Source organism: Crocuta crocuta, unplaced genomic scaffold (assembly GCF_008692635.1).
Source record: "Crocuta crocuta isolate KB4526 unplaced genomic scaffold, BGI_CrCroc_1.0 scaffold231, whole genome shotgun sequence".
Taxonomy (NCBI): domain Eukaryota; kingdom Metazoa; phylum Chordata; class Mammalia; order Carnivora; family Hyaenidae; genus Crocuta; species Crocuta crocuta.
This window is the reverse complement of record NW_027528357.1, coordinates 2,884,994-2,905,107: the sequence shown is the minus strand read 5'-3', so window position 1 is coordinate 2,905,107 and position 20,114 is coordinate 2,884,994. Positions and strand designations below refer to the sequence as shown.

At 41.9% G+C, this 20,114-nt stretch overlaps 2 protein-coding genes across 8 annotated transcripts in view; one reads left to right on the top strand and one right to left on the bottom strand.

The window, feature by feature from the left end:
- TPGS2 (tubulin polyglutamylase complex subunit 2) overlaps positions 1-19,173 on the bottom strand; it is a 76,832-nt gene extending 57,659 nt beyond the window's left edge. The window contains exons 1-2 of one of the 2 annotated variants that reach the window (XM_077753792.1): positions 18,793-19,173; positions 639-718 (exon numbers count right to left, since the gene is read on the bottom strand). In XM_077753792.1, the coding sequence (XP_077609918.1) occupies positions 639-718; positions 18,793-18,868 (156 nt within the window). In that variant the 5' untranslated portion in view covers positions 18,869-19,173. The remainder of the gene's footprint in view (positions 1-638; positions 719-18,792) is intronic. The other variant, XM_077753791.1, reaches the window with a different exon arrangement.
- A 23-nt stretch (positions 19,174-19,196) lies between these two features.
- The window catches only part of KIAA1328 (KIAA1328 ortholog), a 334,223-nt gene continuing 333,305 nt past the window's right edge, over positions 19,197-20,114 (top strand). The window contains exon 1 of one of the 6 annotated variants that reach the window (XM_077753785.1): positions 19,197-19,331. In XM_077753785.1, coding sequence (XP_077609911.1) covers positions 19,274-19,331 — 58 coding nt within the window. In that variant the 5' untranslated portion in view covers positions 19,197-19,273. The other 5 variants (XM_077753786.1, XM_077753788.1, XM_077753789.1 and 2 more) reach the window with 5 other exon arrangements.

The following is a 20,114-nucleotide window of genomic DNA, read 5'->3' as shown; positions in this document are numbered from 1 at the left end:
TCTGGGAAAAACCTTTCTTAACCTAAAACTAGGTCAGGCCTCCTGACAATGCTCCCTTTACCTCTCTCTCACTGTGCTAAGTCTGCTCAGTAATTATACTTGTAACAGCCTACACTATGTCTTACACAGTAACATTAAGAGGTAAGGAACTGTTTTTTTGATTACCGATGAATCCTCAGGAATCAACACCAAGCACAATGCCCGGCCCAGTTTAGGAGCTTAAAACTTCTACTGAACAAATGAATGTAAGTTCAGAGGAGGACTGGGGAAGCAGTAGCTATTAATCTGGTTAGTACTTCCCTATAACACTTATCCGCGTTGTGCTCAGCATGCTTATTAATATTTAAATATTCCTTTCCTTGCTGGATTTTTAGCTTTGTTGTATACAACTACGAATGTTCCACTGCTTCCAAATGATAATGGGGCTCAGGGGAGATGTTCCAGGCTAAGGAACTGGTATGGAACTGCAAGGAATGTTAAATGGCCTGAACAGAAAAGAGAGAAAGGTGAACTCTACCTGGAAGGCAGCTGTGGCCTGAGATAAGAACAGGTTTCCTGCCCTAATTTTTCTTTCTTTAGGGTCATTGGAGTTGACCTCTCTTTGTGGGGATGTAAGGATTCGGAAGGGCCACACTTACTTGTTCCCATGAGGAAATCATATGACGTTCAGCAGGAGGCTTTTCTATGATAGTCACCTCTGTCACACCTGGAGAAGACTCTGGAAGAGGAAAAAGAGAGTCTGTACAGCTGCGATGGGTCTGCTCTTACATATTTCAATACCAGAGGCTGACTAACTGTTGATGAGTACTCTAGGAGTATCAGATTCCTCTGAGCAGCATTTACTACCCGTGTGTTAAAAACAGGAAAAAGGGGGGCACCTGGGTGGCTTAGTCGGTTAAGTGTCCGACTTTCGCTTAGGTCATGATCTCGCGGTTTGTGGGTTCGAGCCCCGCGTCGGGCTCTGTGCTGACTGCCGGCTCAGAGCCTGGAGCCTGTTTCAGTCTGTGACTCCCTCTCTCTCTGACCCTCCCCTGCTCACGCTGTCTCGCTCTCTCTTTCACTCTCTTAGAAATAAATAAAACATAAAAAATAAATAAATAAAAAAAAAAGAAAAAAAAAAAACACAAGAAGGGCACCCAGTGGCTCAGTTGGTTTAACATTCGACTCCTGGTTTCAGCTCAGGTCATGATCTCACAGTTCATGGTTTTGAGCCCCACATTGGGCTCCGGGCTGTCGGCATGGGATTTTCTCTCCCTCTCTATCTTCCCCTCCCAGGCTCTCTCTCTCTCTAAGAAATAAATAAATAAACTTAAAAACACAAAAAATGAAACAGGAAGAACGGCTCAGTCTTTCAAAGGCACTCTGTCCCACAACCTAGGACCATGGAGTCAACCTGGCAGAAAGGACATCATCAAATACCCCCTACACTCAGTCACAGCTCAGTACTTCAGCTGTTAAACAAAAATGAGAGATTCTACATTCCTAGTGATTTCATACTGAACTTCTCAGTGAGCCAAACTTATGCACTTATGACATGGTCAAAAGGAATAAGGAAAAGCACCCCAATAAACTTTTATAAGATATAAAACTTGCTTGTTAATTTTTCTTCCAAATAACACTCATCTTCTACTCTGAGATCCAGGATTTAGAAGTTTAGGCTAACGTTACGGAAAATGGATTTTATCCAGAAATATACTGAAAACCAAATAAATCATGTTTCTAAATCTGTAAAGCAGGAAAAGGTCTCAAATCTCTTTGTGGAGCTATGTTCTAGTATTCATTCCAAGATAAAAGAATCTACCTGAGCTGGAATACAACAGATTTTAATACCTCCTCCTCCATTCTCTATTTGTCTGTATTTATCCATACTCAGGATCTTTACATCTTTAATCTAAGACACAAAACCTTTTATTGGTTGAATTGTGTCCCTCACAAAAAATACATTTTGAAGTCCTAACCACCAGTGCCTCAGACTCTACTTTACTTGGAAATAAGGTCATTGACTATGTGGTTAGTTAAGATGAGGTCCCACTGGAGTAGACTGGATCCCAAATCCAATGACTGATATCCTTATAAAAAGAATGCTTTGTGGAGAGACATTCAGAGGGAAGAGGCCACATGAAGATGGAAAATTAGAGTGATACATCTACAATACAAGAAACATTGAAGACTGATGGCAAACCACCAGAAGCTAGAAAGAGGCAAAACAAGTTCTTCCCCTCCAGGTGTGGAATGAGCATGACACTGCCAACTCTTTGGTTTTAAATCCTCCAGAACCGTGAGAATTTGTTGTTCTAAGCTACCTGGTTTATAGTACTTCCTATGACAGCCCTAGTGAACAAAGCATATACTCTTTTCTCTTTGTCATACAGCATAGATTATCCCCAGTGCCACCACTGTTTTAGGCCATGGTCACTGCAAGTGTAGATGGAATCAAAGCTCTCTGTGCTCTGATCCATCCTCTGCATACCGCCGAAGGATCTTCTCCATATCTAGGCTTGTTTCTTATCTGATCTATTCATTCTGCCTGTGATCTGGAGGATAAGGCTCTTACTATACTGGACTGGTCTTATCTCCTTCCACCCTCTAGTCCAAACCCTCCGTTCCAATTGGGTCAGTTCCCTCATTGCCTCCACCCTTCTGTTAACCACCCCCCCCCAAACTAACCCTGTACTCATCTTTGATTATGCTGTATCCCTTCCCTGTTATACACACCCAAATGTGTCCATGTGTCTCGCCATCTACACAGGTCCTACTCACACTCCAAGGCCATGCTCAAGTTCCACCTTCTCCAAGACACCATTTCGGATGTTTTTTTCCCCCGATATCCTAACACATCGCATGCAGGGGAGGGACCATGTATGTTTATACTTAAATATATTCTATTTTGAACCATATCTTGATTATTTGCTAGGAGTAAATACTGTAAACAGAAAATGTATTAAAATTAATTCTTAAAATCTCTAAGAATAAGGCAAACTTCTAATTCAGTTTAACATATAAAATGGTGCCCGGACCCAATCCCTCCAACATTTTCGTGGGGAGGTTTCCTCATACCAAGAAGCAATTCTCGGACACCCTGATGTCCTACAAGGAGATGGCATCAGATCCACAGGTTATGGTTTCAGTCCATAAGAGTGCCACCCTCCCCACTTCAGACACCAGACACAAGTCCTGACTGTCACCTGTGCTTCTGACCGATCTGCTATAGACTGGGGGTTCTCACAAGCCCCTCTCCTCATACTTCAGACACCAGTCAAAAGCCTAGGTTGTTACCTGTTCTTCTGACTGACTGGCTTTAAACCAGGAGGTTCCTAAGACCCCTCCTCAAGTTGCATTAATTTGCTAGAGTGGCTCACAGAACTCAGAGAAACTTTTTTTTTTTTTTTTATTTAGATTACTGGTTTATCATAAAAGAATATAACCCAGGAACAGCCATATGGAAGAGATGCTTGAGACAAGGAATGTGGGGAGGGTCATGGTGTTTCCATGCCTTCTCCAGGCACACCACTGTCCCCACATCTCCAGGTGTTCACCAACCTGGACGTTTTCAGGTTTTTATGGAGGCTTCATTAGAGAAGCATGATTAAATCACTGGCTGTTGCTGCATCTCGAGATTTGAACTTTGTGACAACTTGGAGAAAAACTATGATGCACAGAAAGGGCACTAGCATAATTACAGAATCAGTGAACCACACTGTGATATTCTGACTTATAAGAAATATATATTTGCTCACTCAAATGACAGCTGACCCTTGAACAAAGCAGGATTAGGGTTGCTCACTGAATAAATGTCAGGGGATGGGACTGAAAATACCAAGCCTCTAATCACATTGTTGGATCCACTGGTAACTAGCTCTCATCTGTAAGTGCTTTCCAAAAATCACCTCATTAACATAATGAAAAGTCTTTACCACTCTTAACACTTATGCAATTTCAAGGGTTTTGGGAGCTGTACGTCAGGAACTGGACCAGGACAAAATATACAGGTGACTTTTGAACAACATTGGTTTGAAATTCATCGGTCCACCTGAACACTTACTTTTTTCAATAAATACAATATACACTGTAAATGTATTTTCTTTTCCTTATGATTTTAACACTTTTTTCTAGCTTACTTTAAGAATACAGAATACAATACATACAACATACACAATATGTGCTAATTGGTTGTTTATGTTATCAGTAAGATTTCTGGTCACTCTATGCTATTAGTTAAAATTTGGGGGTAGTTAGTTATATGCGGATATTCTACTGCAGTGTTGGGGGGGGGGTGCAGTGAGCAGCCCTAATCCTGATTTGTTCAAGCTGTCATCTGAGTAAACAAATATATATTTCTTCTAAGTCAGAATATCACAGTGTGGTTCACTGATTCTGTAATTATGCAAGTGCCCTTTCTATGCATTATAGTTTCCTCCAAGTTGGCATAAAGTTCAAATCTTGGGATACAGTAACAGCCCAATAAAGGAGGCTAAGAATTCTGGACTCTGCATATTCTAGTCTTGCTTTATACATTCACCAGTGGTGTGACCTTAGATGAGTTTTCACTTTTCTTACCATTCAGAGACAAGGATTATAATATTTCCCTTGATAATGGAAGCAGAAGACACAGACATAACGGTGCTTTGGAAAACTAAAAAGTATTATATACACAATTTCTTTTCTGCCTTCTAGTCAATGTTCTTTCTGAGATATTGGGAAGCATGGTACTAAGACAGAAAAACACTGTGAGCTTTAAGCTGTTACACCTGGGCTAAGTCCTTGCAATGACCTTGACTGGTTAGGAGGAAAGATGCTGTCTGTCCCTTCAGCAGTGGCCCCATTTGGTAATGTTCCACCAAAGACAAGACAGTGAATAATAAACATTATTATTGACATTTTATAGCAAGGACACTGAGGGCAAAAGGCTAGGCCACTCTAAGTGGCTAGACTGACTCCAGGTATGGGTCTAGTTAAGAGTTTATGTACAAATGTCATTGTGTGCCCCTTAGCAAAGCCCTTTAGCAATTAACCTATGCAAATGCAGATTCTAGCTTTAATCAGTCTTACCAGTCCACCACTCCAACTGTAGTAAACCAGCACAATACAGAATTCTCCGTCAACAATCCAACTGGCTGCCTAATGATGTCATCTAGCTACACCCATGAGGCAGTCTAGTGTGTAGGGTTGCTGGGGGACACATACTTTGTATAAGCCATTCTAAGCACCTGGCATTGAGCTTTTGATTGCCAACCCATCCATTTCGAATGCATCCATCTTAAATAAATTGCCAGCTATATGACACAGCTACTAGCTAAACAACTAAGAACCAGGGCACCCCCATTCATTAAGTTCCCCTTTTAAAAAGCTCTGAGTAACTGGGGTAACTGATGGCTTGACTGACCTTGCTTTTCCCTTCCCATGCTCAAATTCCCATACTTAGGATTTAAATTCACCAATAAAGAGTGACTCTGTGAAACCCTAGCCTGCCCACCCTTGGGCCCTAATAAAACAGAGACCCAGGTCTGCTCCTCCTCCCTGCCACCTGGATGTGCGGCCCCCAGGCCTGGCACGTGCCCTCTAGGACATGTGCATAATAAATCCTTTCTTCTAAGTTCCCTAACGGTTGTTGCTGAGGTGCAGCTTGCAGGCATAGTAAGAGTCACAGATGCCGGTCCAGCTGCAACATTAACAATGGCTCCAATCAGGAAAATGTGGGGGCTCATCACCAATCGTACATGCCCAGGTGCGTGCCTTAGGCATCGCTAGCTGACAGCATCACTATGAATAGGCTGAGACAGACAAGAAGCACACAATGATTCAGTGGGTAACAGGCTGATGTGCAGGGGCTATGAAGCTCAAACAGAATTGCTATGCTGCTACTGCAGATGAGGGTCTGAAAGTGAATAAACTTCATTTAAAATGGAGTCAGGAGGCCAGAAGGGGGAACTTGCAGGGTCTACCACTCTGTCAAGTGCACACTTCAACAGAAGAGGAGAACCCTGCATTCCCAAGAAGCCTGCTTTACTTCTCCAGTAGGAGGAAGGAAGAATTTCTTCTTGTCCAGCAACAACTCAGCGAATGAGAAACCATCTCTACCCTGAACTCTCATTTTCCTCCAATGAACTACCTTCAAAGCAGCCCCTCCAACTCCCTCCTTTTTCTCTATGTTTCTTGTCTTTGATTTCTACACTTGCCTACTGTTTGCCACAGCTTGCATGTGTAGAATTGCAATTCTCTGCTATTCCTGAAAAAAAAAATCATTTTGCTGGTAAAATAACTGGCTGTTTTACTTTTAGGTCCTACGAGGACATATGATACTTTAAACACTTCCAGGTTAGGCCAATTGGTCAACAGGCTGGCTTTAGAAACCATCCTACAATAAATCATTTAAGATGTACCCACTGTAGGGACTTCGTTATCCAATACAAACAGCACTGGTGGGGAGGAGTTGCTGAGGATGGAGAAGAGAGGGATACAAAATAAATTTTATTTGTATAATGCTCTATTTCAGGGAACTTGTATAAATTATCTTTCAATGATCTTGTAAAGTGGGTATCAATACTCTCATTTTAAAAAAATGGTTATTTTTTTTTGAAAGAGAGAGAGAGAGAGAGAGAGTGAGCGAGCAGGGGNGTATAAATTATCTTTTAATGATCTTGTAAAGTGGGTATCAATACTCTCATTTTAAAAAAATGGTTATTTTTTTTGAAAGAGAGAGAGAGAGAGTGAGCGAGCAGGGAAGGTGCAGAGCGAGGGAGAGATCCCAATCAGGCTTCACACTGACAGTGCAGAGCCTGATGTGGGTCTTGAACCCATCAGCCATGAGATCATGACCTGAGCCAAAACCAAGAGTTGGACACTTAACTGACTGAGCCACCCAGGTGACCCTACTTTTTTTTTTTTTTTAAGATAAGGTAACAGGAGGAGAGACATTATATAATTTCATAAAACTAAATCTCTAATGACAACTGCAATCCAAAGCCATCTTGTCTTAGTAGCTAATTCTGACATGGGACGGGAGGGAGTTTTCCCTGAAACCACCAAGCAATTCTCAGACATCAGCTGGGTTTCCTACAATTCAACTCAACTCATACCTCATCTGCCCAGAGACAGCATCCACAAACTAAGGACTCAGTCCCACAAAACTGCCCTCTATTTCAGATGCCAATTCCAAAGCCAAGTTAAGTGTGCTTCTGACTGACTATAAATAAGAGGATCCCCCTTACTGCGCCTCTTCTTTGGTTCAATTAGTTTGCTAGAGTGACTCACAGAACTTAAGAAACCTACTTTGTTAACAGATTACATAGGATGTCAGAAACCAACAGTCAGATTAAGAAATGCATAAGGCAAGGTCCCTCACGAAGGAGCTTCTGTCCTCTTGCGTCTGGGGCCCAGCACAATGGCAGGCGGGAGCCTTTTGGTTCTTTAGGCTGGAAACTCTGAGAGCCTGCTCCTTTGGACTTTTATGGGGGCTTCATTACATCAGCATGACTGAGGAGGTCACTGACCGCTAGCAGTTGATTCAGTCCCTAGCCCGTCACCGTTCCCTGGAAATCAGGGACTAGAACCAAAAATTCCAACCCGCTAATCATAGCTGGTTGCCCAGGCCACCAGCCCCGATCCTTAGGTTACCAAGGGGCTTTCCAGAAGGTACATTAACATAAGAAATTTTCTCCTCACTTAGAAAATTTCAAAGGTCCTAGAAAGTCTGCCAGAATCAGGAAGATCAAAAATGTATTTCTTACTACAAATCACAGGATCACAGATAACCGAAAGCATTATGAGAATGTTTAGAAAGCAACAGCAGTAACAAGCTGTCCTTTGTCTATTAAGATGTCACAAGCTAAGTACTATCTGACTAGGCACAGCCATCCCCACTCTTTGGCCTTTGTGATCAGTGGCAAGCATTTGTGAGCAGCCTGGCTACAATACAATAACCTGTGTGGCAGAGTAGGAAATATTAAATAAAGAGCATACATACAAAACCCACGTTTTCAGATGCAGCAGTCTACCCCAGGTAACCGTGTGATATGCCATAGATGAAAACTCTCTGTGGTAGCTGATTCCCAAGCTGGGTGTTAGCAGTTCCTTCCTTCCCTGCACGCCCATACCAGGTGAGGTCTATTTCTCCAACTTCTTGAATTTGGGGTTGGCCTGTGATGGCTTTGAGCAGTAAAATACAGCAAAGAGATGCTGTGCCAGTTTGGACTTGGATCAAACTGGCAGTTTTCCTCTTCCTCTCTGTGCCCTGAGCGATCTCACATTGAATCTAAGCTACTCTTCTGAAGAGAGAATGTTGAGAAGCATTGAGAAGCCAGAAATGAGTGCAAAAGCCATCTCGGACTTCCAGCCTAGCTGAGGTTTCAAATAATTCCAGTCCCAGCTGCCACGTAATTGCAACCTCTTGAGAAACCCCAAATGAGAACTATCTCAGCTGAGCCCAGTCAACTGGGAAAAACAGTAAATTGCTATTCCAAGCCACCGTGTTTTGGGGTGGTTTGTCATCCAGCAAAAGAGAACTGGGACATATACCCTAACAAAAAAAGAAATCTCTTAAGCCAACAATCTCTGATGTATTTAATGAGGACCTGCTGTGTCCTCAGCTTGGGAGACTCACTGCCAGAGATTAGGAATTTAAGTAGAAGACAATGTCTCAAGAAATACTGCCTAAACGTTACAAACATGAAACAGAAGTGAAAACTTTAAAACAATGTTAAACTGAGTGATACAGACCCTAAGTGCCTTAGGAGTTAAAGGCAGAGGGTGGGGCAGATAAAGACCAGAAAAGTGCCTGGCTCACTGGACATCTAATCCTGCTCCCTCCTACTGTGCTTTCCTGTGTTCTAGAGATTGGACAGCTAAAGGCTACGTTTCTCACACTGCCCTGCAGCTAGGCCTCCCCAGACAACCTATACTCCTGCACAGAAATTCACTCTCCTACAGCTTGTAAGGACAGGCAAAGGCAAATGGGAGACTGGATCTTCCCACAAGCAGAGCTGCAAAGGTGTTCTGGTAGCATGGGGTTGGGGGCTGGAGGAGCAACGGAAGCGAGCAATAAGCAAGCCAAGCAACACTTGGCAAGTGTGCAGCTTCCTTACACACTAGCGTTAGGTACTTCCCTGTTAGCATCTTCCTTCTGCAGGACAGTTCTCAACCCAGAGTCTGCTCTCTTTAGTTCTCCCAGGGATTTTGTGGGCTAATATCCCTTCATCGATCCATTGCTGCCTTACTACTAAAGGAGTTTTCTAACCTTAAATTAGCTAGAGTGTATTCCATGGTCTGAGACCAAGAATTCTGACACAGTTTGCATTTGTGGGTTCAGTGGTGACTTTTCAGGAGAGGCAAAGGTGTACAGGTCAGAGAAAGTGGTCATTTACATGACTTAAAAATAGTGGCCACAGAGCTGAAGTATGAGAGATTCTGGAATCCAAGATGTGATGATAAAGGTCTTTTATTTTTTTGACATTAAAGGTCTTTAGAGCCAGAGGAGAATAATGGATAAATGTCTGTGACTAGATAGGAATATTCAAAGAGAATAATTGAAGAATATTAATCTATTATGCTAATCAAAGAATAAGGTAAGGATGTACCTGAAACCACGGCTTGAAGGTAGAGTGTTTGGAGGAGTGGGAAGTGGGGTTAGGTGAACTGCACAGAAAAAGATTAACAGCCAACCTGACGTAAATATCTTTAGAAGGATTGGCTTATGGGGTTCCACTTTGGCTGTACCTGGGAATTTGGCCTTTGGATGTATTCAATATTGACAAGGTTATTTTGCCCACCTTTGGTCTAATCTACTAAACATCGCTACTTTTCTAAGAGTCTAAAATTTCACTAGCTGAGGCTAATTGTTTTGCCCAAACAAAACCTCTGAAATTTGAGTCTTAAAACAGGCTTCCCTGGGCAGAAACACATCTACCGCTGCATTTTACTGCTTAAGGAAGAAATGTATTCTGTGTGACATGAAGGAAAATTTCAGAAACTTATGCATGGACTCCTCTAGAGTCTACCTGATAGGTATTTACACCTCGCCGATCACTAATAAACTGTAGTAGGACTCTTGTCTCTGAGTTCTGGAGAATCACTGAATGTGTTGATGGTTGTGGGGCAGCAGAAACATGTCTCCCTCTCTTCATTTAAAAAAATTTTTAATGCTTATTTATATTTGAGAGAGAAAGAGAGAGAGAGAGCTTGAGTGGGGTAGAGGCAGAGAGAGAAGAGTCACAAAATCTGAAACAGGCTTCAGGCTCCAAGCTGTCAGCACAGAGCCCGATACAGGGCTCGAACCCACAAGCAGTGAGATCATTTATGACCTGAGCCCAACTTGGATGTCCAACTGACTGAGCCACTGAGGTACCTCTCCTTCTCTTCATTGTTAACATTTATGAATGTTTGCTTTAGGCATATTTTTGGACACAGCAAACAGTTGGGTTTTGTGAAACAGGTTTAAAATCTTTTTCCTTAAAGTCATTAGTAGATGACTTAAGCTCATATTTATTATTGTGGTCTCAACTTTATATTATTTTATGTGTACATTACACTTATCTTTCTTTAAAATTTAAAATAAAAATAGCTATTCTTTAAAATATTTAGGGGGATGTATTGTTTTATATTGCTGCATGGTAAGTTACAGTTAGCAGCTTCAAATAATACCAGTTTTAGGCCATAGTTCTGTGGCTCAGAAGTATGGCACAGCGGGAATGGATTTTCTGCTGTGGCTGAAATTACTGATCTACATTTCTACCCTCATGCCACGTGTGCTGACTGCTCCAGTGTTAGCTGTTAGGTTCTCACATGGAGCTCTAGGTCATCTTTCAAGCTCATTCCTGTTTTTGGCCTAATTCAGTTCCTTGTAGCTGTAGGACTGAAGTCTCCATTCCTTGCCTGCTGTCAGCTGGGGTCATTTTCAGCTTTTCAGTATTTCAGAGGCATAATACAAGATGCCTCTGGAAATGCCTCATCATGCCTATAAATGCCTTATCATGTTTTTTTTATCAGTTTTCAAGCCAGCAATAGCATGACACATCTTTTGCATGCTTCAAATCTCTTTGACGTCCCCTTTTGTTAATAGCTTGTTTTAAAGGGCTTCTGTGATTAGATGAGTCTCATGTGGATAATCATCTGTCTGCATTCATGTGGCACGACACATCATCAGTTTCATGGCTCTGGGGATTAGGGCAGGAAATCCGGGCTGTCTAGTTCATCCTTTTAAAGTGCATAATTCAGTGGTTTTTAGTATTCATAGAATTGTGGATCCTTACCCCAAAAAAGTAACTGTACCTTTTAGCAGTCACTCCCTGTTTCACTCTAGCCCTCCTCAGGCAACCACTAATCTAATTTCAGAGTTCATAGATTTGCTTATACTAGACATTTCATAAAAATGGAATTGCACATTTTGCTTTGCATATGGCTCCTATCATTTAGATTTTAAGGTTCACCCATACTGTAGTATGTATCCATACTTCATTTTTATAGCTAAGTAATTTTCTGTATGGATATACCACATTTTGTATATCCATTCTTCAGTTGATTAACATTTGGATTGTTTACTCTTTTGGCTATGAATAATGCTGCTTAGAACATTTTTATCCACATTTTTGAGCACAAATGTTTTCACTTCTCTTGGGTATATACCTAGAAGTGGAATTGCTGGGCCGTGAAATAACTCTATGTTTAACTTTTTGAGGAAGTGTCAAACTGTTTTTCAAACCAGCAATACATATGGATTTCAATTTTTCCTTAACTTTATTAACACTTATGTCCCTCTTTTTGATTATGGCCATCCTAATGGGTGTTAAGTGACATGTTACTGTGGTTTTGTTCAATTTCCCTAATGACTAATGATGACAATAATCTTTATATGTGCATATTGGTAATTTGTGTATCTTCTCCAGACAAATGTCCATTCAGATCCTTTTAGTTTATTTGACAATAATTGTTGAGTTGTAAGAGTTCTTTATAGATTCCATTTTGTAAGTTCCTTTTCATATATATGATTTGTAAATAGTATCTTCTATGAGTTTTCTTTTAGCCTTTTTAATGATGTCCTAAAAAGCACATTTTTAATTTTAATGAAGTCCAATTTACTATTTCTTAAATTTTATTTATTTTGAGAGAGAAAGAGAGCATGAGAGCACAAGTGGGGGAGGGGGTGACACAGAGAGAGGGAGAGACAGAATCCGAAGCAGGCTTTGGACGATAAGCACAGAGCCTGATGTGGGGCTTAAACCTATGAACTGTTGAGATCATGACCTGAGCTGAAATCAAGAGTCAGATGCTTAACTGACTGAGCCACCCAGTCAGTTATTTTATTTTGTTGCTGAGCTTTTAGTGTCATATCTAAGAATCTATTGGCTAATCCAAGGTTATTCAAAAACAAATTCAAGATCTGTTTTTTCTAAGAGTATTATTTTTAGCAATTACATTTAGGTCTAAAATCCACCCAGTTAATTTTTGTACATGAATTGAGATAGGGGTCCAGCTTCATTCTTTGGCATGTGGCTATACAGTGGGATTAGAGTATCATGCTGTGGAGGGAGGGCTATTTCTGCATTCCATGCTGTTCAGGGTTTACCATTAGGCACTTTTTAAAGTTAATTACCTCTAAGAGCCATGCAGTCCTCATAGGATCCCTCACAATATGGCAGCCTGCCTTTTCAAAGTCAGGAGACAATCTGTTGGATTTCAGGATCTTTTTTTAAAAAGGTCACCTGATTAGATCAATCCTACCTAGGATAATCTCTTTTGATTAATTCAAATTTGGTTGATTAGGTACCTTACCTACATATGCAAAAACTTTGCCTTTGTCATATATTGTAAACTAAGCAAAGAAGTGACATCTGTCATCTTCATAGCTCCTACCTATTCCCAAGTAAAAGACTGTACAGGGGAATGGGTCATTGGAGATCACGTTTGAATTTTGCCTACCACAGTTACCTTTGTACTTCTCTATTTTAAAGTTTATTTATTTATTTTGAGAGAGAGAGTATAAGCAGGGGAGGGCCAAGGGGGGGGGGGGAAGAGAGAGAATCCCAAGCAGGCTCTGCACTGACACATGGACCCCAACGGGGGCTCGAACCCACATACTGTGAAATCATTACCTGAGCTGAAACTGACTATGCCACCCAGGCGCCCCTATACTTATACTATTTTCAATGCTCTTTTAATTTGTCATAATCATCATTGGTACCTTAAGTCTTTCCCTCTCATCCCACCTTTGTTTTATACGTATTTATGTATGTTTGAGTGTGAAAATGTTACTCATCATCAGTTATTTTGCTTAGGTTTCCCTAATCTACATTTATTTCATGAAACTCATCCCCTAGTAAATTCCTCTGAAAGGACACATGGGTGCAATTACTGAAGTTCTTTTGTCTGAAAGGTAGTTTGGTTGGTTATAAAATCTTTGGTTCACATTTTCTTTCACTGAATTTTCTAAAAACACTGTTTTATTCTTATCTTGCTTTGTATGCTGGTTTCTGAAGTCTGATGCTAGTCTAATTCTTTTGACTTTGTAAGTTGTTTATTCTTTTTTTGCTTTGAGGCCTTGAGGATTTCATCTTTATCTCTGATCTTACTTTTACTAAGGTATGTCTTAGAGTTGAGAGTTCTTGGTTAATTTTTTCTGGGTATTCAGGAAACCCTTTCAGAATCACACCTTTTCCCATTTTTGGGAAGTTCTTTTATATATAGTTTCAAATATTATTTGTTCCACATTTTTTTTTCTCTTCACAGACTCTAAGAATATGAATAGCATTCCTTAATTGATTACTTTCCATTTCTCCTTTCTTCTTGACCCTTTTACTTTTTGTGACTTTCTTGTTTTCCTGTTTTTCTTCAGTGCTGCAGACGAAATTCATTTCAATCTAGTCTCCTTATGATACCTTATAATTTACCCTTGATTTAGAATTTTGTTTCCTTCAAATTATAGTATGAGCTTATTCAACTCTTCTTTTCATTTTCCCTCCTTTTCCCCCCTTATTTCTATTCTTAGTTTTTGAGTGTCCAATTCTGGGTAGTTTTTCGAATCTTCAGATGCTTGTTGATGTATTTTAATTCTGTTTGTAGTTTAGACTTGTAGTTTTCTTCTGCTTCATAGTTGTTTTTCAGGAAAAAGTATCCTTAGTTGAAAGAGAACAGAAAACCCAGAAATAAATGCACAATTACATAGTTAATTAATCTTTGACAAAGGAGGAATGAATATACAATAGTGAAAAGAGACAGTTTCTTCAACAAATGGTACTGGGAAAACTGGCCAACATTCAAAAGAATGAAACTAGACCACTTTCTTTAACTATACAAAAGAATAAACTCAAAATGGATTAAAGATCTAAATGTGAGACCCGTGGATGCCCGCATGGCTCAGTCCATTAGGTATCCAACTTTGGCTCAGGTCATGATCTCATGGTTCACGGGTTTGAGCCCCGTATTGGACCCTGCGCTGACGGCTTGAAGCCTGGAGCCTGCTTCAGATTCTGTGTCTCCCTCTCTCTCTGCCCCTCTCTTACTTGTACTCTCTCTCTCAAATATAAATAAACTTAAAAAAAAAATAAATAAATGTGAGACCTGAAACTATAAAAATCCTTGAAGAAAGCATAGGCTGTAATCTCTCTGACAGATACTGTAGCAACATTTTTATAGATATGTCTCCTACAGTAAGGGAAATAAAAGCAAAAGCAAACTACTGGGACTACATCAAAATAAAAAGTTTCTTCACAGTGAAGGAATCAATCAATAAAGCTAAAAGGCAACCTACAGATTAGAAAAAGATATTTGCAAATGACACTGGATAAAGGATTAACAAACAAAATATACAAACAACTGATATAACTCAATACTCAAAAAACAAATAATCCAGTCATGGGCAGAAGACATGAACAGAGAATTCTCTAAAGAAGACATACAAATGGCTGAGGTGCCTGGGTGGCTCAGTCAGTTAAGTGTCCAACTACTGCTCAGGTCATGATCTTGTGGTTCACAGGTTCAAACCACAAGTCGGGCTCTATGCTAACAGTTCAGAGTCTGGAGCCTGCTTCATGGATTCTATCTCCTTCTCTCTCTGCCCCTCCCCTGATAGTACTCTCTCTCTCAAAAATAAATAAACCAAGTAAAAAATTAAAAAATAGAGAAGACATACAAATGGCCAAGAGACACATGAAAAGATGCTCATTACTTATCATCAGGGAAATGCAAAATCACCTTACACCTGTCAGAATGGCTAAAATCAATAACAAAGAAAGAAGGTGTGGGTGAGGATATGGATAAAAAGGAACCCTCCTGCACTGTCTGGGGGAGTGCAATCTGGTACAGACAGTATGGAAAACAGCATGTTCCTCAGAAAAATTAAAAACAGAACTACCCTGTAATCCAGTAATCACACTACTGGGCATTTACCCAATGAATACAAAAATGCTAATTCAAAGGGATACATGCACCCCCATGTTTATTGCAGCAGTATTTCTAATAGCCAAGACATGGAAACAGCCCAAGTGAGTGTCCATCCATTGATGAATGGATAAAGATGACATGATATATATAATATATATATGTATTATACATAAAGCATCTAATGGAATATTATTCAGCCATAAAAAATGAAATGCCATTTGCAACAACATGGATAGAACAAAATAAGTTTGTCAGAGAAAGACAAATGCTGTGTGATTTCACTCATATGTGGAATTCAAAAAACAAGCAAGCCAAAGGGGGAAAAAAGAGGCAAACCAACAGATTCTTAACTGTACAGAAATAACTGATGGTTACCAGGTGGGGAGTGAATAGGGGAATGGGGGAAATTGGGATGGGGATTAAAGAGTACACTTATTATGATGAAAATACATAAAAAGATAAGAAAAGAATTACAAAATAGAGAAAAGTTTAAGATGGAGAAATATAGATTATACAGATGAACTCTGAATAACACGGAGGTTAGGGTTGCTGACCCCTCCCTTCCCATGAAGTTGAAAATTTGTGTATAACTTTTGACTCTAAAAAACTTAACTAATAGCCTACTATGGGAAATCTTACTGATAACATAAACAGTCAATTAACACATATTTTGTATATGTATTATATACTGTATTCTTACAGTAAACAAAAAAAAGAAAATGTTAAGAAAACCATAAGATAGAAAAATGCATTTAAACTACTATACTATAAAAAATCCAGGTGTAAATGAACTATGCGGTTCAAATCTGTGTTGTTCAAAGGTCAACTCTAATTGATCTTGTTACATCTCATGCAGATCATTTCCCACACTGTATGTATAATCCTCTGTTACCAAATGTAACATTTCCTTACTCCTTGTTCCACTGAGTATGAGATACTTTTATCATCATAAATTTTTTTTTCCTCAGTTGATTGTTTAGCATTTCATTTCCTGATTTCAGCATTAATTCTCTAAAGGTTCTACTTTTTCTCTTGTTCATTTTGTGAAACTGTGATGTTTAACAAGATGTTTACTATAACCATGTTTTCTAGTCAATTGAAACAAAGTCCAGATATTTTAGCGAGTTTTTTGTGTATGGGGGAGCGATGTGAGCTTTTCTTTTTCTTTGCCCACTTATCATCAATTGTCAAAAAACTCTTCCATTTTGCACATACTCTCCTCTAGAATATATGCATTTGAAATACTGTCCCTTTAAATTGTATGGCCAACCCTTTAGACAGGACCTGCTTTGAAGTCACTTTACTGCAGCCCTGCTCTGATCTACCAGCCCTTGTTACCGTTGTACTTTCAGATTGGAGCGGTTTTAATCTTTCTGTTGCTCCACCTCGCGTCTTCTGCTGGCATCATTTCTGGGTCTGCCTTGGCTTGCCACAGAGCCTTCTAGCAGTGAGAGACTGGGGCTGGACCAGTGCTGGGATTTGTGGTTGTTTTGTTTTTACTCATAGTTATTCTGCATTATAGGCATGCTCTGTCTTTAAATAATGTTGGGTTTGCAACTGGATAGAATTGCCATAGTTATGGAGTTATTTCACACAACCTTTAGGGAGATTTTGGTATGGTGTAGCTTGCTTCCTTCACCACCCACAACGGACGTCAGCCAGCTTGTTTTTTAAAACCCTCTTAATATATTTTTAAAACAAAAGCCACATGTGAAAAAATAAAAATATAATTAATATTTGACTTGTGTTTATTAACTGAAATTAAGATGTTTGATTAAATTTGTAAATAGTATTAGGATGTTTATGGGAAACCAGCTTCACTATAAATTTAATTACCAGAGTAATTTAATTCCTTAGGTAGGTTACCAGTTTGCCAGACATCTGAAATGCTTAATAGATAGAATATACTAAATGTATAAATGAAATTTAAAGTGTTGACAGTCCCTTAATTATTTAGGTCTTTAAATTGAACGGACAGCTTAAGGGAAATTTAGTTGGCCTGTCTTGAATAGATTAAACATTAATCAAAAGAAAATAACTTTTTTTAATGAGGAGATAGGATATGGTTGGTCTCGGTGATTAGATCTCTCCTTGCCCAACTCTACAACTTCGTATCGAAAGCTCACCATTTCTCCCAAACATATGATGATGTTTCAGGTCTCACTTCCTGCACATTTACCATAGACACTGGGGAACATCAGGGAGAACAAGACAAAGTTCCTAAACTCGTGGACTTCTAATACAGAAGAGACTGGCAAATTAAAAAAAGCAACCAAGTAAGTAATTCCAAGTAGTGATAAAGCATAGGATTAAAAAATATATATAAAGGATCAGGGAAGACAGTGATAGAGAAAGGTGTTGTTAGAAGTATATTCAGGGAAGGTCTCTCTGAGTTACTAATATTCAATGAGATTTGAATGAAGTGAGGGAAAGACTTTCAGAGGAAGATATCTGGGGGGATGATGGGGCGGGGAGGGAAGGGGAGTGTCTAGAAGAGGCCTTGAAGCAGGAACAAGTTTAGTGAGCTTAAGATGCATACAAGGAGGCCACTGCCTCCAAGAGTAAAAATAAGGTCAGAAAAACAGGAGGGAAGCTCATAACGGACTTGTGGGTCACAGTACAGAATTTGGATTTTACTATAAATGTGATGGCAAGGCATCAAAGCATGTCATTCGGCCTGCTTAGGCTCTTTTTCTCCTTGGTTATCTGGCTAACTTCAATATGCCTTTCAAAATCTAGCATCATCTGTAGGACATATTCCTTAACTCCCCGGATAAGATCAATCACCTCCTGCTGGGTGCTATTTGCGAGCAACAGTAGATTACTACTGGCCGCCTCTCACATTTCTAGGGGTACCTGTGCTGTTGACTTTTTCACATAACTATGTTTTGCTTCCCCTCCCAACCCGTCTTTGTGGTCCCTGAGTCTAGCACACTAGCGGCTGCTAGGCAAACGTTCCATAAAGGAAAAACTAACCCTTTCAGGGGCACAAGCCTTGACTCCTTCCAACCACTTGGGGTGCGGTACCCGGAGGTGCGTGGGAGTTGTTGCCCTGGGAGGCTGCACGCACAGTTCCCCAGCTCTCTGCTACCAGAGGAAGGGCTCGCGTTTCAAGGATACTTCCTTGGCCAAGAATGCCTCTCCGCAAACCCAACGGCCCCTCCGTCAGGTGCCTGCTGTGTCCCTTTTGCACGCCTTTGCTCGTCCTTCCCGGGCCCTGGGTTGGGGCTGGGTTGGGGCGGAACCTTCAACCTTCTCAGCCCTGCGTCCGAACCCTGCCGGCAAACGCTCCCTTGGCCTAATCACGCACCTGGACCCCTCCCCTCCTTAACAACGGAAGTTACAGAAGCGGTGCCCCTCCTTGCTTCTAGTGTACACCCCCTGGCCCCGCAATCGCCCCCCACGGCTCCCAGCCCCATTCACCTAGAATGCGGGTGATCCCCAGGGTCAGCTTCTCCAGGTGCGGCTTGCTGCAGCCTGGGGGCGGCGTCTCCTCCATGGCTCGCGTCCCGGCTCGGCGCGCGGCGGGAGCAGCAGCGGGGACCCGGCGGGCAAGCTGGGCGGGCGGGAGGGCAGGACACCTCCCCGGAGTCTCGGCCGTCAAGTTCACGGCATGCCGGGAGTTGTAGTGCTCGGCGCCGGAGAACGCGGCGGGGCGGAGATGGGGGGCCCGGGCTGCTCTGGGAGTAGTAGTTCCGTGGGGCGCTCGTACCCGCGGCCCCGGCTGTCGCGCCACTGCACGCCGCCAGCACACAGCGACTCCTCCGCCCCGACCCTCCGGCCCCGCCGGGGCAGGTCGCGCAAGCGGGGGCGGGCCTCTGTGCCGTGCGGCCAATCGGGACTGGGCCTGAAGGCTGGGGCGGGGCGGCCCCGAAGAGACGCCCGGAGTGGCGGTTGTTTCAAGATGGCGGACGTGGCGGGCCCCTCCCGCCCGGGCGCGGCGGCGTTCTGGAGCCGGGACTGTATCCTTTGCCCGCCTGGCAGGGGGCGCCGGCGCCCTCCCGGGTGCGGCGAGCGGTCGCGTGGAACTGAGTGAAGGGGCGAAGCTCGATGGTATCTTTGGGGGCGGGGCCGTCCTTTCCGGCCACCGTGTAGGTGCCGGGCTTTCCCCTGACTTGGGTGTTAGGTAGCCGGGAGCCTGATTCTGTCTTCAGGCTGGGGACTCAGCACTGATGTTTTCCAGCCCTCCTTGGCGGTGAGCTTTGGAAAGATGGCCTAGAATCGTGGCCCAGCCGGGGACTGGGAGGGTCCCTCTGACCGTGGTGACCTCTGGCCGGCTGAATCTCTGCGGAGGAGGGGTAGGGTGTTGGCTGGACAGGGAGCCTTCTTGTCTTGGTTTACGACTGTCCTTGGTCTGCGTTGTTAGGAGCAAGTCAGGACCTTGTCTGACTTCGAAGCCCTGTCAGTAATGATTTACTTTAATGCTGGGATTTTCCGAGAGGTGTGGAGCTGGACTTGGTCTGGTGGTACTGGTTACAGAATAAAAAACGTTGCAAATCATTGCTGCTGGAAGTACTGTTGATTTTCATGTGGATTGTGGGTCACCACTGGCAGGATTGAAGTTCTCGGGTTGTTTTGGGGTGGAGAAGCTGTGGAGCTTTACCGTTCTGGTGGTGTTCCCAGTTCAATAACTGTGATGAGATGTGTGACAGACTGATTCTCGGGTTTGGGTAGACTGTGCCAGGCTGATCTTTGGTCCTGGTAAATGACATCACGTTACAGGAGTGTTCCATGAAGGGAGGGCA